At 37.1% G+C, this 13739-nt stretch overlaps 2 protein-coding genes across 4 annotated transcripts; one reads left to right on the top strand and one right to left on the bottom strand.

Annotated features, from left to right (window-relative positions):
* The first annotated feature begins 3748 nt into the window (after positions 1 to 3748).
* Positions 3749 to 7272, top strand: LOC116025236 (probable carbohydrate esterase At4g34215). 2 transcript variants are annotated; one of them, XM_031266394.1, is made up of 3 exons: positions 3749 to 3832; positions 4582 to 5290; positions 6826 to 7272. In XM_031266394.1, the coding sequence occupies exons 2-3, from the start codon at positions 4739 to 4741 to the stop codon at positions 7042 to 7044; spliced, it is 771 nt and encodes a 256-aa protein (XP_031122254.1). In that variant the 5' UTR covers positions 3749 to 3832; positions 4582 to 4738; the 3' UTR covers positions 7045 to 7272. The 2 variants fall into 2 exon arrangements, with proteins under 2 accessions (XP_031122254.1, XP_031122253.1); XM_031266393.1 differs by having other exon boundaries at positions 3780 to 3905.
* A 162-nt stretch (positions 7273 to 7434) lies between these two features.
* On the bottom strand, positions 7435 to 13352 carry LOC116025235 (cyclin-D-binding Myb-like transcription factor 1). 2 transcript variants are annotated; one of them, XM_031266391.1, is made up of 4 exons: positions 13144 to 13352; positions 12675 to 12800; positions 10617 to 10687; positions 7435 to 9513 (listed from the first exon to the last, which is right to left on the bottom strand). In XM_031266391.1, exon 4 carries the CDS (start codon positions 9473 to 9475, stop codon positions 7871 to 7873), a length of 1605 nt encoding a protein of 534 aa, XP_031122251.1. In that variant the 5' UTR covers positions 9476 to 9513; positions 10617 to 10687; positions 12675 to 12800; positions 13144 to 13352; the 3' UTR covers positions 7435 to 7870. The 2 variants fall into 2 exon arrangements, with proteins under 2 accessions (XP_031122251.1, XP_031122252.1); XM_031266392.1 differs by lacking the exon at positions 12675 to 12800.
* Positions 13353 to 13739: the final 387 nt, after the last annotated feature.

Below are 13739 nucleotides of genomic sequence, written 5' to 3'. Positions count from 1 at the left end.
GAAAGATCTTGATTTTCCTTTGATCTTTGACCCACTTAGTTACTAGAAAAATAAAATGGGGGTTGTAATATTTATAATACAATTTGGCATATCAAAATCTATTACAGTTTATTTCTAACAAAATGACTACCCCATTTACATTTACACTATCAATAATAATATACTTAATTTTAGCAAATGGACGCGTAGCATCTCTTGATTTTAATGGTTTAGTTTAGACCATAGTTTTCACATAAGCCATGATTCTCATGGGAGCCCGACCCTATATATATCAAAGTTTCATATTTAATGCGTGGACAATAATTTTTTATTTATTTCTTTATTTCTCATTTTTAATTTCATTGATTAAAAGTAGTGAAAAGGGTAATATTTATACTAAAGGATTTGAACCCAATAATAAGATAACAAAAGTAAACAAACAAATATTATAATGTGTATCAAATCCAATAATAAACTACAAAAATATTTAACAAACCCCCAACTTAATTTATTTCTTTTTTACTTTGGATGTATTTATTAAACATACGTTTTATTTGAATTCATTAATTGGAGTTTAAATATTAATAAGTTAATATAACTTAAATGAGTTAAAATAATGTATTTTGACTTGCATGGGCTTAACTCACCGGCTCGCCAAAGACCTTGTAGTCTAGTGGCATCCGGTGTCCCGGTTAACACTCCCACATGGATGATGGGAGTGGGTTCGAGCCTCAGTGGAGGCAACTGTTGACTCTTTGTGTTTCAGTAGAGAACAGATACTAGAGCCAGCAGTGCAGTTCTTAGAAGAAAACTAGAGCCAGCCAGCAGTGCAGTACTTAGAAGAAAACTAGAGCCAGCCAACAGTGCACGTAAAGAGCTAACTATCCTTGGAACAGATACTAGAGCCAACTAGAGCCAACTAGAGAAAACTAGAGCCAGATTCTCGGAACACTAGAGCCAACTAGAGAAAACTAGAGCCAGATTCTCGGAACTATCCAGCCAACTAGAGAAAACTAGAGCCAGATTCTCGGAACTATCCTCGGAACAGATACTAGAGCCAACTAGAGAAAACTAGAGCCAGATTCTCGGAACAGAGCTAACTATCCTTGGAACAGATACTAGAGCCAACTAGAGAAAACTAGAGCCAGATTCTCGGAACACTAGAGCCAACTAGAGAAAACTAGAGCCAGATTCTCGGAACTATCCAGCCAACTAGAGAAAACTAGAGCCAGATTCTCGGAACTATCCTCGGAACAGATACTAGAGCCAACTAGAGAAAACTAGAGCCAGATTCTCGGAACAGTGCAGTACTTAGAAGAAGAAAACTAGAGCCAGCAGTGCACGAAAGAGCTAGCTATCCAGATTCTCGGAACAGTGCAGTACTTAAAAGAAAACTAGAGCCAGCAGTGCACGTAAAGAGCCAGTGCAGTACGTAGAAGAAAACTAGAGCCAGCAGTGCACGTAAAGAGCTAGCTATCTCGGAACAGATACTAGAGCCAGCCAGATTCAAAACTAGAGCTAGCTATCTCGGAACAGATACTAGAGCCAACTAGAGAAAACTAGAGCCAGCCAGATTCTCGGAACAGTGCAATACTTAGAAGAAAACTAGAGCCAGCCAGATTCTCGGAACAGTGCAATACTTAGAAGAAAACTAGAGCCAGCAGTGCACGTAAAGAGCCAGCTATCTCGGCACAGATACTAGAGCCAACTAGAGAAAACTAGAGCCAGATTCTCGGAACAGTGCAGTACTTAGAAGAAAACTAGAGCCAGCAGTGCACGTAAAGAGCCAGCTATCTCGGAACAGATACTAGAGCCAACTAGAGAAAACTAGAGCCAGATTCTCGGAACAGTGCAGTACTTAGAAGAAAACTAGAGCCAGCAGTGCACGTAAAGAGCCAGCTATCTCGGAACAGATACTAGAGCCAACTAGAGAAAACTAGAGCCAGATTCTCGGAACAGTGCAGTATTTAGAAGAAAACGAGCCAGCAGTGCACGTAAAGAGCCAGCTATCTCGGAACAGAGAGCCAGCAGTGCACGTAAAGAGCCAGCTATCTCGGAACAGATACTAGAGCCTGCACGTAAAGAGCCAGCTATCTCGGAACAGATACTAGAGCCAACTAGAGAAAACTAGAGCCAGATTCTCGGAACAGTGCAGTATTTAGAAGAAAACGAGCCAGCAGTGCACGTAAAGAGCCAGCTATCTCGGAACAGAGAGCCAGCAGTGCACGTAAAGAGCCAGCTATCTCGGAACAGATACTAGAGCCTGCACGTAAAGAGCCAGCTATCTCGGAACAGATACTAGAGCCAACTAGAGAAAACTAGAGCCAGATTCTCGGAACAGTGCAGTATTTAGAAGAAAACTAGAGCCAGCAGTGCACGTAAAGAGCTAGCTATTTCAGAACAGATACTAGAGCCATTCAGAGAAAACTAGAGCCAGATTCTCGGCACAGTGCAGTACTTAGAAGAAAACTAGAGCCAGTAGTGCACGTAAAGAGCCAGCTATCTCGGAACAGATACTAGAGCCAACTAGAGAAAACTAGAGCCAGATTCTCGGAACAGTGCAGTACTTAGAAGAAAACGAGCCAGCAGTGCACGTAAAGAGCCAGCTATCTCGGAACAGATACTAGAGCCAACTAGAGAAAACTAGAGCCAGATTCTCGGAACAGTGCAGTACTTAGAAGAAAACTAGAGCCAGCAGTGCACGTAAAGAGCCAGCTATCTCGGAACAGATACTAGAGCCAACTAGAGAAAACTAGAGCCAGATTCTCGGAACAGTGCAGTACTTAGAAGAAAACTAGAGCCAGCAGTGTACGTAAAGAGCCAGTAGTGCAGTACGTAGAAGAAAACTAGAGCCAGCAGTGTACGTAAAGAGCCAGTAGTGCAGTACTTAGAAGAAGAGGACGTAATAGAGCCAACAGTACTTAGAAGAAGAGACGAAGGTTTGGGACTAGATTTAGATATCGTTGTCTAGGTAACAGATACTACATTGTAATAGAGCCAGCAGATACTACATTGTAATAGAAGATTTAGATATCGTTTGGGACTAGATTTAGATATCGTTGTCTAGGGAACATATACTACATTGTAATAGAGCCAGCAGATACTACATTGTAATAGAGCCAGCAGTACTCAATAGACTGTACTTGGAAGAAGAGACGAAGGTTTGGGACTAGATTTAGATATCGTTGTCAATCAATAATTAAAAATACTCCATCTGTACTTGGAAGAAGAGACGAAGGCTTGGGACTAGATTTAGATATCGTTGTCAATCAATAATTAAAAATACTCCATCCATCCCATTTTGCTTGACTGAAGTTATTTTTAATTCAATTTTTCATAATATTAAGTTTAATATTAGTATATAAAATATATATTTAGAAATTACATTAAAATTATTGTTAAATACAAAAAAAAAAATTACTAAAAAAATAAGCAATGAAGAAATAGTTAATTTGACAAATGAATAGTAAACAAGACAGGTAAAATGAGGTTGAGGAATAAAAAACTTCGAACATTATTATTATTATTATTATTTTGAATTAGGAGGAGAGAGGCCCCAATGAGAATAGTTTAAACAAATAGTTCTAGACCAAACAACAAATAGTTCCGGATAAAACAAACAATATAATCACTTAGACCCGTCACAATTTAGAATTTACATACTTAATGTTTACAATTCAAATTAAAAATAATCAATAGATAAATTGTGAACATTTAATATATAAATTATGAAATATGAAATTTGAGAATGCATAAAACACTTCCCCAAAAGAAACAGACAAACTCTGAGTAACGCACTCGTTATGAGGGGCATTACTGCTGTCCGACTCAGTGAGTAACGCATTTTCCCAAAGTAAGTGTACCACCCTGAGCTCAAAGTATTTCTTTGGCAATTTTTTGCGATTCGATTGCCCAATTTGATCCAGGTATCAACTGGAAACTGATTTCTTCTCTTAAATTCTTATTTTCAGCATTCTACTTCTGGATAAGAAATTGTAGTATTATTATTTGTTTTCTCTATACATTTGAATTTTCTTTAATTTCTCTGAATATTGTTTCCATAATTTGAAATGTTTAGATTGTGGGTCGTAGTTTCGAGTTTGAAGAAATGCATATCCTCGAGCCAAAATGTAATCATTTAAACGATTGAGGTTTTCAATTTTGGTATTGCGTTATGGGGCTCACTCGAATGATGGTTGTGAATTTTTGAATTCCAATGATGCTTTTAACGCACGATAAACAAATTTCATGATTCAAATTGTGAAATTATATGCATGAATTTCAGTTCTATTGAATTTTATGGTTCTTTTTATTTGCATTCTAGGTTTATTTTGAATTTCATGTTTCTTTTTCAAACCTTAAATTGAATCTTAAGAGATAATAATTTAGCTATTACCAGTGTTTTGAAGCATTGAAGTTTTTAACTTAGCAGCTCTTTTATTGCTTTTGACATTTCGTTTACTGAGATCTTGTTCTTTGTGCCTCACAGTTGCTCTGTTTATGTTTGTTTTTCCTTTTAGAACCTTGCTGCCATTCTGTTGATTAGTTGGCACAATTTTTTTTTATTATATCAACAATCTAACTCTTTAACTTTTTCATCAGGTAACTGTGTGCAAAATCAGCATCAAAATCCTTCTCTTATAAGGGCAGGCTAACAAATACATCTGAATTTGAGCCTTTCCAAGCTATTTATTTCTTACTTATCATCAGATCTGGCCTGAGACAATCTGGGAGCATCCTTATTTACCATATCTTTCATATGGAACTCCCGAATTCAACCCAAATTCATGAAGTCAAGCCACCTAAGAATATATTCATTCTATCGGGCCAAAGCAACATGGCTGGTCGTGGTGGAGTAAACAAGGAAAAGAAATGGGATGGCATAGTTCCTCCTGAATGTAGCCCCGACTCATCCAAAATCTTCCGTCTTAGTGCACAGCTCTGCTGGGAGGTGGCTTGTGAACCACTGCATCATGACATTGATACCAAGAAGACCTGCGGTGTTGGACCTGGAATGTCGTTTTCAAATGCGGTAAAGGACAGCGTGGGTGTTATTGGTGTAGTTCCCTGTGCAGTAGGTGGAACTGCAATAAAGGAGTGGGCACGTGGAGAACATTTGTATGAGAACATGGTGAAGAGAGTGAAAGCTGCCATTCATGATGGCGGTTGTGAGATCAAGGCATTGCTATGGTACCAGGGTGAGAGTGATACATCATCAAAACATGATGCCGAGAGTTACAGAGCTAATATGGAAACACTAATACACAACATCCGCAGTGATTTGGATTTGCCAACTATGCCAATTATTCAGGTCAGTTCACCTATTATAGTGTCAATGTAAATGTCATTTTCATCAATTTTACTGGGTGTTACTTTGTACTATTTATCTATTTATATTTTAAGGAGTTAATACAAGATGGGGTCCTATGAGTATAGTGGCACCCCCACGTTTAGTCCTAAGCTTTCAATTTAGTCACATGTGGTCCTTCAACTTTTAAATTTAACCAGTCGTGGTTTTCCCTTAGTTTAAGTAAGGGCAAAGTTAGGACCAGAGTTGGTTAAAAATTTGAAAGTTGAAGGACCATGGGTGGTTAAATTTGAAAGTCCAAGGACTATGGGTGGTTAAATTGAAAGTTTAGAATTAAACGTGGCGGTGCCACTATACTTGGAGTGCCCAGCTGGTTTTAACTCATATTTTAAGGTAATATTCCTAGTTATAGTCAAAGATTCAAAACAATGAAAATTCTCATGCTTGGTATGACTCTTTCACTTTGTTACTTACTGTACATCAAAATAAAAAGTCACTTATCAAATTTTATCTTTTCCTACCTTTGTGAAATAGAGAATTAATAATTTAAGAGCGTGATGATATTCCCAAGGAGTTAAGAAAGGAAATGATAAATTCATTCATGAATTAATGGCATGGGTACGGTTAGACCTCAAGCTCTTAGTGCTATTACTTGTTCTGATATGCAAACTCTTGTCTAAGGCTCTGCGATGTCCCATTCATCATTGTAGTTAATTGGAGTTTTCTGGTAAAAATGAGACATAAGATGTCATGTTATGAATCAGAAAACTGAACATAGGATACAAATTTAACCTCTTTGCCCTTTATGAATTGATGGGAGGTGGAACAAAAGTTTTAACAACAATATTGATATATGTTCAAGCTCAGATGCTCTTTTTCTTCCTTCTGTATCTTCAGATCTCATGCAAAACTTGTGCTCAAGCTTTTTTTCTGGTATTTCCTGACTTGACTTATTAGCTAATGTGCTATGAGTGTAGCTTAGTCAGTGTTTTATTAGTTGTTTCATGATGAATGTCTGTGGTAAAATTAACTGAAAAGAAGGGTATTATGTGTAAAAAGTTACTACTGGCATTTAGTACACATGTAGGGTTTCTATTGGCTGTTGTAATAGTATAAAGTCTTAAAATTCTTAGTTGAAATTATAAATTCCAAACAATCTGACTGTTAAACACAAATTTTTAAAGACTTCAAGTTATCTGCAAAAGATCCAGATGTTTCTAACTTTCTAAGGGCATCCACAACAATGGTTTTTGGGGGGTTGCAGAAGAAAAAACTAGGCTGAGGTTTTTACACTGATGTGAGGTGGGTTGCTTTTGAAGTTTTTTATCTTGCAAATCAAAGTTTTTGAAGAAAATGACGCGCAATCTGTATGTTTCACGCACTACCGCGCCCAGCATGGCGTGTGCACCGGTCTTTTTTTTTTTTTTTTTTTTTTTTTTTCTTGTCTTTTTCTCCCTTTTCTCTCCCTCTCCTCTCTCCTAGTTGGCCTGAAAAAACCAAAACTAATGATATTGTGTTATTTGGTGAATACCATTCAGGTTGCTATTGCATCAGGGGATAAAAAATACATTGTAGAAGTAAGAAAAGCGCAAAAGGAAATCGACCTTCCAAATGTCGTGTGCATTGATGCCTGGGGATTGGAGCTCAAGGAAGATAATCTCCATTTGACCACAGAAGCCCAGGTTCAACTTGGCCATATGTTTGCAGAAGCATACCTTACCCGGTTTGCATCAAACGCTCCTTCTACTGCTCTTTAAGCCATGGAGTGTTCTTATTAGCTTTGGAGTCTCTGAATGTGTATGCATGATTGCATGGCTGTCTGCAAATGTGTGAAAAACATTCTAGCACTTATTCTACTGTTCAGAATAAGGGAGAACCATTGTTTGGATATGCATTTGTGATAGAATAGCTCCAATCCTCTAACGATGATCTTTTGGACTATAATTCTATCATTTTATCAATATTTGTTGATGGTGGTGACTAGATCTTTATTTGTTGTTTGATCCTCTGGATCAGCTATTGCTTTTAATTTGTTAGTTGATGTTTTTCCTTCTCAACTTCATCTTTAGAATACACGTAGTGGAGTAATATATTATATAGTATCTATATAGATACATCAAATTAAACAAGGGCACCAACATCAAGCATGCTTCAACGCACGGATACAGTGATACACTGGCTCTTCAGCAGAGAAGAATATAGAAATGGAAAAGTTTAAGTTGTAGGTTACACATGAAGAGCATTAAACATTAGGTTACACATGAAGAGCATTAAACATCATCCCTACTGCTTTGCAAACCACACATAATAAAAAAAAAATCAGATTTCAGAGATTACAACTTTAAACAAAAGCGACTTTGATCTTACATAGTCAACATGACAATAAGAAACTCCAGTTATGTATCTCTTCAAAATTGCTTTTTCAGGGAGAGTGTTGGGGCTGAGGAGAGGAGCAGGTGGAGGTGGAGGTAGGTGGTAAAAGTTGAATCACAGAGTTGAATATGAAAAATTGATATCAGCCAGAAATGGTTAAATTTTTCCCAGACTTTTCATGGTAAATAACTTTTCATGCATTTCACATCATCATGGTACAACAGGCTTGCTATCCCAAGTCTCCCTTGCTTCAATTAAGGAGGGACAGTATCTTTTGGCTAGGACTTCAACTTGTTCTGAAAAGGGTTTGTTCCCATGGTTCCCTATGTGAAGAACCATTTGCCTCCAGCGCTTCAGACATATTTCTCCGGACCTATGTTCCACAAGATTATCCCAGTCCACATTTTCTATGCAGGTTTCATCCAAGTTATAAAGTGCACCAATTAGGCGATAATCATCAGAGTCAGACCATATACCTTCAGCTACCATAGGTGATGTTAACTGTTTGTACCACTTCAGACAACAATTTGGGCCATTACGTGTGGACAATTTATCACTAATTGCTGTCCAACAGATGTTATCCCGCAGCATTCCATGCTTGGATTTCTTCTCTTCAGTGATCCTCACTTGCAGATCAGTGTTGACTAAATCAAATAAGTTCTGGTACTCATCCTGAGACCAGTGTCCTGCCTTCATCTTAGGTAATTTTATCCTGCGCCATGTATCCTTCACATGAAACCTGTGTCTGCCAAGTTCCTCAGCAAGTGATTTCCACTCATTCCCATGTAATTTCACGTGCTGCAGTACCAAAGCTTTTTCTTCTTCAGTCCATTTAGGGTTTTCAGCTCGTCGAAATATTATTTGAGCACGATAATAGACTGCAACGTGAGGCCTATTTGGTATGGCAGCTCCTATTTCCTTCCAACAGTTTTTTACTTCAGGGTGAGATCTACTATTTAAAACCATATCCAAACCTTCCTCACCCAAATTATGTACCTCTATGTACTTATAAACGGCTTCTTTAATTTTCTCATCTTCTATTTTAGAGAACCGCTTACCTCGAATCAACTCCACTTCTTCATTTTCATCATTCCCACTCTCAGGAACATTAGACTCAGGAAATACCTCCAACTCATCGGAAAATCTCACTTTCTTCTTGCTATTTTTCAGTTTTGGATCTTTAGAACTATCTTTGACCTGGTTCCGGCTATTATTATCATTTCCCACCCCACTAGCTTGTGTGTCATTTACACTAAAATCTGCAATGCCATCAGTACATGCAAGACCTATAGCCACATCTTGGTCAACCTCCCCCTTTTTCTTCTTGTTCTTTTTCTTCTTCCTTTTAACCTTCTCCACTTCACCCTCAGTGCAACCATCAGAGATTTTTCCTGCCTTCTTTTTGTGTTTCTTTTTGCTTTCATGAATCTCAGTTGCAGTTGAATTTACATAACCTCCATTGTCTACAGAAACATCATTTGCAATATCTTGGGACACAGCATGTAATTCATTGCTATTGCTTTCAACCTCTCTTTTCCTTTTCCTCTTTTTTGCTTTCTCAACAGTAATCCCATTAGTATCCTCCATAAGTGCTCCCCCTTTTTTATCTCCTGCACTTTTCTTCTTTTTCTTCATCCTTTCAACACCTTCATTATCACTCTTCTTTTTCATCAAATTTTCTTCCTCGAAGCTTTTATCTCCCTCAACTCCCACATCCTTCACAATATGAACAGGATTGGCAGCTAACATATTGTTTCTCTCTTTCCTTTTCTTAGACTTCCTAGCCACCACTTCATCTTCTGCAGCCATGACCATACCAGTAGCTTATTATTACCAACTTCCACTAGTAGCAACTGCAAAAATGAGAGAGTAAGTAACCATTTACAATATTGGTGTAAATATTTGTACACTTGGTCAGTTACATAACTGACCGAAAAACCATAGAAATTTTTTACCTCCAGACACAAACCGAAGGAAATGACTTAACCGACCGACCTCAGTTACCAAAAAACCGAACAAAATTACAAAAATACATTATTCAAGAACTAATATTTAAAAATTCCATACATGCAATACTACATAATTCCAAATTGTCCTGGCTCACTTCCAAATTGTCTAAAAACAAGAAATTAATAGTCTAAAGACAATACAAAGTAATTCTCCAAATTGCCAGTGTCAAATTAATAGTCTAAACACAATAGTGCAATACAAATACAGTAACACACACTGTCCACACTCCAAATTCATTTTCATACTATTATTATAACTATATTCCTAACCCCTAATTAAAAGTATATTTCACATTTTTCATGATAATATACAGGAATCTAATAAAATTAATGAACAGTTTTAAATAAACAAAAAATACTAAACCCCTGTTACTCAATAACCATCAGAAAATTATACTAATGCGCAGATGGAGCACTTATAATTTTCATCTATTACTCTAGAATGTAACTCAAAAATTAATGTATGAACAGAGAATAGAAAATTACTATATTGCATTACAAACAAATTAATCATTGCAATGTTTGCGATTCAAGCAATGAAAAAAGTAATATAGCCATCAGAAAATCATATGAATGCTCAAATGGAGAACTGTTACTTTTCATCTGTTAGGCTTCTTTAGAATGGAGCTCAAAACTTAATGCATGTATGCACAGAAAAAAAAAAAAATACTATATTACACATTTACACTACAAACAAATGAATAATTGCAATGTCTGTGATGTATTACTAACACAACTCTCTTTAACAAGAAAGGTAAATTGTGGTGTTTCAAGTATTTATTTACTAATACAAGACTCTATAATGGGTTTTAGCAGAAATTTAGATTTTTCAGGAAAAGCATTAATCAACAAAAGTATCATCTGTCCTAAAACCATGATGGAAAGAAGAAATTAAAGTAACTAAAATAAAACCAAAGGTTAATGTCATCGTTATCTAGTTGACTTACCTGCACTGGAAGTTCAGGTTTTGACCTCAAAGAATATATGTTTTTCCCCTCCTCTCCCTCTTCAAGTAAACCTGGAATAATGTAATACAGAAAAGATAAGTCCATGCATGAAGATTGGCAACAAATAAATAAGGCAGAGCAGTAGTGTGAACAGCTATTGAGCAGAAAGAGTTGGATTATCTTTCATTCAGCCTAACATTCTATGTATACAGAACTTGCAACATCAATACCCGCAGTTTTTGCCTGACAACAAAAACCTGTTTTCAAATACACACATCAATCCTAAAATATTTGGATGAATTTGATAGCTTATTACATTACAAGAGAAAAGCCAACCTTCAATTTTCACCAGCAATAAAAAAGGACCAATGTCACTTGAAACGATTCAACACTTGAAGAAGAATATGACACTAAAGACAAACCTAAATCTACAAATACCATTCGACAAAGGCCACACAAAAAAATATCAATACCCCAATTTTCTCTCTGTATAAGTTTGATGAGAAATCCACAATCAGGTTCTAAAGTACATAGCATCAATAGTAGAGAGTGATTAGTTCTCAGACCTTCATGGAGAAAAGGCACACATTGCGAAAGACATAGACTAAAAATTTAGGCTTTTGGTTGGAAGGGAGGAATTAGGGGGGAAAGGAATTGTTATTCGGTAGGAATAAAGTAGGAATTCAAATTACAATTTTTGGTATGCAGGAATAGAATAACAGGGAATTGAAAAGGAAATAAGCGATATAATGACTGAAATGCCCTTTGTGTACTACTACTACTACTACTACTACTACTACTACTAATAATAATAATAATAATAATAATAATATTATTATTATTATTATTATTATTATTATTATTATTATTATTATTAAGATGGGGCAGTACTGGTGATGTCTTGCGGAAGCAGAACATTTGAGATGAGTGGATGAGAATAACGACAGGCAAATAATGTCTTCACAGTAATTTATTTCTCCAATTCAATGTTGAATACAATTCATTGGGGGTCCTGAATTCTAATTCAGCAAAGGGAGGGAATTGCAATTCGGTCCAACCAAACAATGTAATTTAGGGCTTCAACGAATTTCAATTCAATTGCAAGGAAATTACATTGAACCAAACATCCTTATCACCATTTTTAAGGATATCAATCTAAATCAAAGGTTAAAGTGGTGTTTGATTTCCAATTTTTAAGTCAAACAATGGGAATGAAATACGTAAGGAATGATAAAAATGATTATTGCACCACAGCTTCTCCTCCTCGTGCCTCCCCCAAGTTATTTTTCATAAAACATTAAGGAGTTCAAATTTGTGCTGCTTCACCAGAGAAGAAGAGCGTCGCTATTGACAAGCTACGCTGCTACCACTTACCGGCGTTGCTTCATCATCGCCGCCTCATCACTGTTGTCAAAGTAGCTGCTTGAACTTGCACCACCGCTAGCATCGTTCAGACGTTCACCCATTTTTTGCATAAAAGAAGACAAAGGAGCACTGCTCTGTAAAACCTTTTTTTAATGGAGATTTAGGGATTTTGACTTGGGGTGGGCGTTTCGATATTCGGTTCAGTTTTTCTTGTTTCGGTTTGTTCAATTTTGAAAAAATGAAACCATTAGGTTTAACATTGTATTTCAGTTTGGCTTCAGTTCGGAATTCGGTTCGGTTTGGGAACCCCAATTCCCAACATTTCTTAATTTTCTAGCGCAAATAATTATTTATTTATTGCATGCAATGCTGGCAAGAACCTTTAACTGACACCAGTTCTACAGAGAGACAGATAGGCCATATGAGAATTGGTCTAAACTTGCCAAATGCAAAAATTTAGTTATAAGAAACTGGCAATTGATTTCGATAAAAAGTAATAACAATAAGAAAACAATTGGTTGCTACAGAGACCATTAGTCAACAGTTCAAACAGCAGCAAAGAAACAACAACAGAATGCAAGCATGCATAACCTCTGTGATAAATAAGCTTAAACCTTTGCTAATAGAATCAGCATTAAAAGCAAACACTATAAGCCTTTCAGATAATACAATCATGAAAGTTACGAATTTTACCAGAGGTGGCTGAATAACACTATTTATTCTTGAATGATCAGTCATTTCCTTAATCCAAGTTTCTCCACATTAAGAATAGTCAAGACCCAATTCAAAATTAAATTGCTCTCTCTCAACCATCAGATCCTACATAGAAGTGAACACTCTTCAACAACAAATAGAAATAAGATTTGAATTAAGGAATACTAAACAACAAGGAAAAAATATCTCATATCTGGAAATATCACTTAAAAATTTGGATCCGAGAGAAAAGTTCCTTCAATTTCAAGATAAAATGAGGTTCAGGCCAATGTCGATTGTCGAAGACTGGATGGAATTTCCAGTGTTCGACTTCCGGCCTTGAAGGCTGGAAAATGGCAATTTCAATGCTGCCATTCGCCTAGAAGGGCATTGCAGAGGCCAGAAAGCCAGAAAAGTAGAAGAAAAGTCGCCTACCTTTCCTCAAAAAAAAAAAAAAAAAGTCGCCTACCTTCGTCGACAGGGAGACGGAGACCGAAAGCAGGGGAGGTGGTCGGCGGGCTCAGCGCAGTGCCGCTGTCGCAGGAGAGGCGGCCACTGGAAATGGAGGTTATGGAGCTGAGGTCTGTGGAGGGCGTGCCGGCGTGGTCCGTCGAGGAGAAGGAGGCGGAGGCGCGGAGCAGAATCAGCAGATTAGGGATTTAGCCATTTAGGAATTTAGAATTAGAATTAGAAATAGAATTTTAGATTGGAAAATACTGCTTGGACTCAAGTTATACTACTTTTACTCAAATTATACTATGGACCATAGTCACGGCGGATACTGTAATTGCGTTAAACGAATACTGCAGTTGTGTTGAACGCATACTGTAGTTGTGTTGAAAGGGAACTGCAGTTGCACGGAACAGAGGTCGTTTCATCCGTTCAACACACTGCAGTATCAGTTCAACACAACTGCAGTTCCAGACGAATGAAACGGCATCTGTTCCGCTCAACTGCAATTCCCTTTCAACATAACTGCAGTATCAGTTCAACACAACTGCAGTATCAGCCATGGTGCATGGTCCACAATGCATTGTGGACCATGATCCACGGTATAACGACTGC

This window comes from Ipomoea triloba, chromosome 7 (genome assembly GCF_003576645.1).
Source record: "Ipomoea triloba cultivar NCNSP0323 chromosome 7, ASM357664v1".
NCBI classification, from domain to species: domain Eukaryota; kingdom Viridiplantae; phylum Streptophyta; class Magnoliopsida; order Solanales; family Convolvulaceae; genus Ipomoea; species Ipomoea triloba.
Note: the sequence above shows the minus strand (reverse complement) of the source record. Positions and strands in the feature narration are given on the sequence as shown.

Excerpts from the sequence above, each read along its gene's own strand:
- LOC116025236 (XM_031266394.1), top strand. The coding sequence starts at position 4,739 with ATGGAACTCCCGAATTCAACCCAAATTCATGAAGTCAAGCCACCTAAG. Across the intron at positions 5,291-6,825 it reads CAACTATGCCAATTATTCAG|GTTGCTATTGCATCAGGGGA; the intron begins GTCAGTTCACCT and ends AATACCATTCAG.
- LOC116025235 (XM_031266391.1), bottom strand. The coding sequence starts at position 9,475 with ATGGTCATGGCTGCAGAAGATGAAGTGGTGGCTAGGAAGTCTAAGAAA.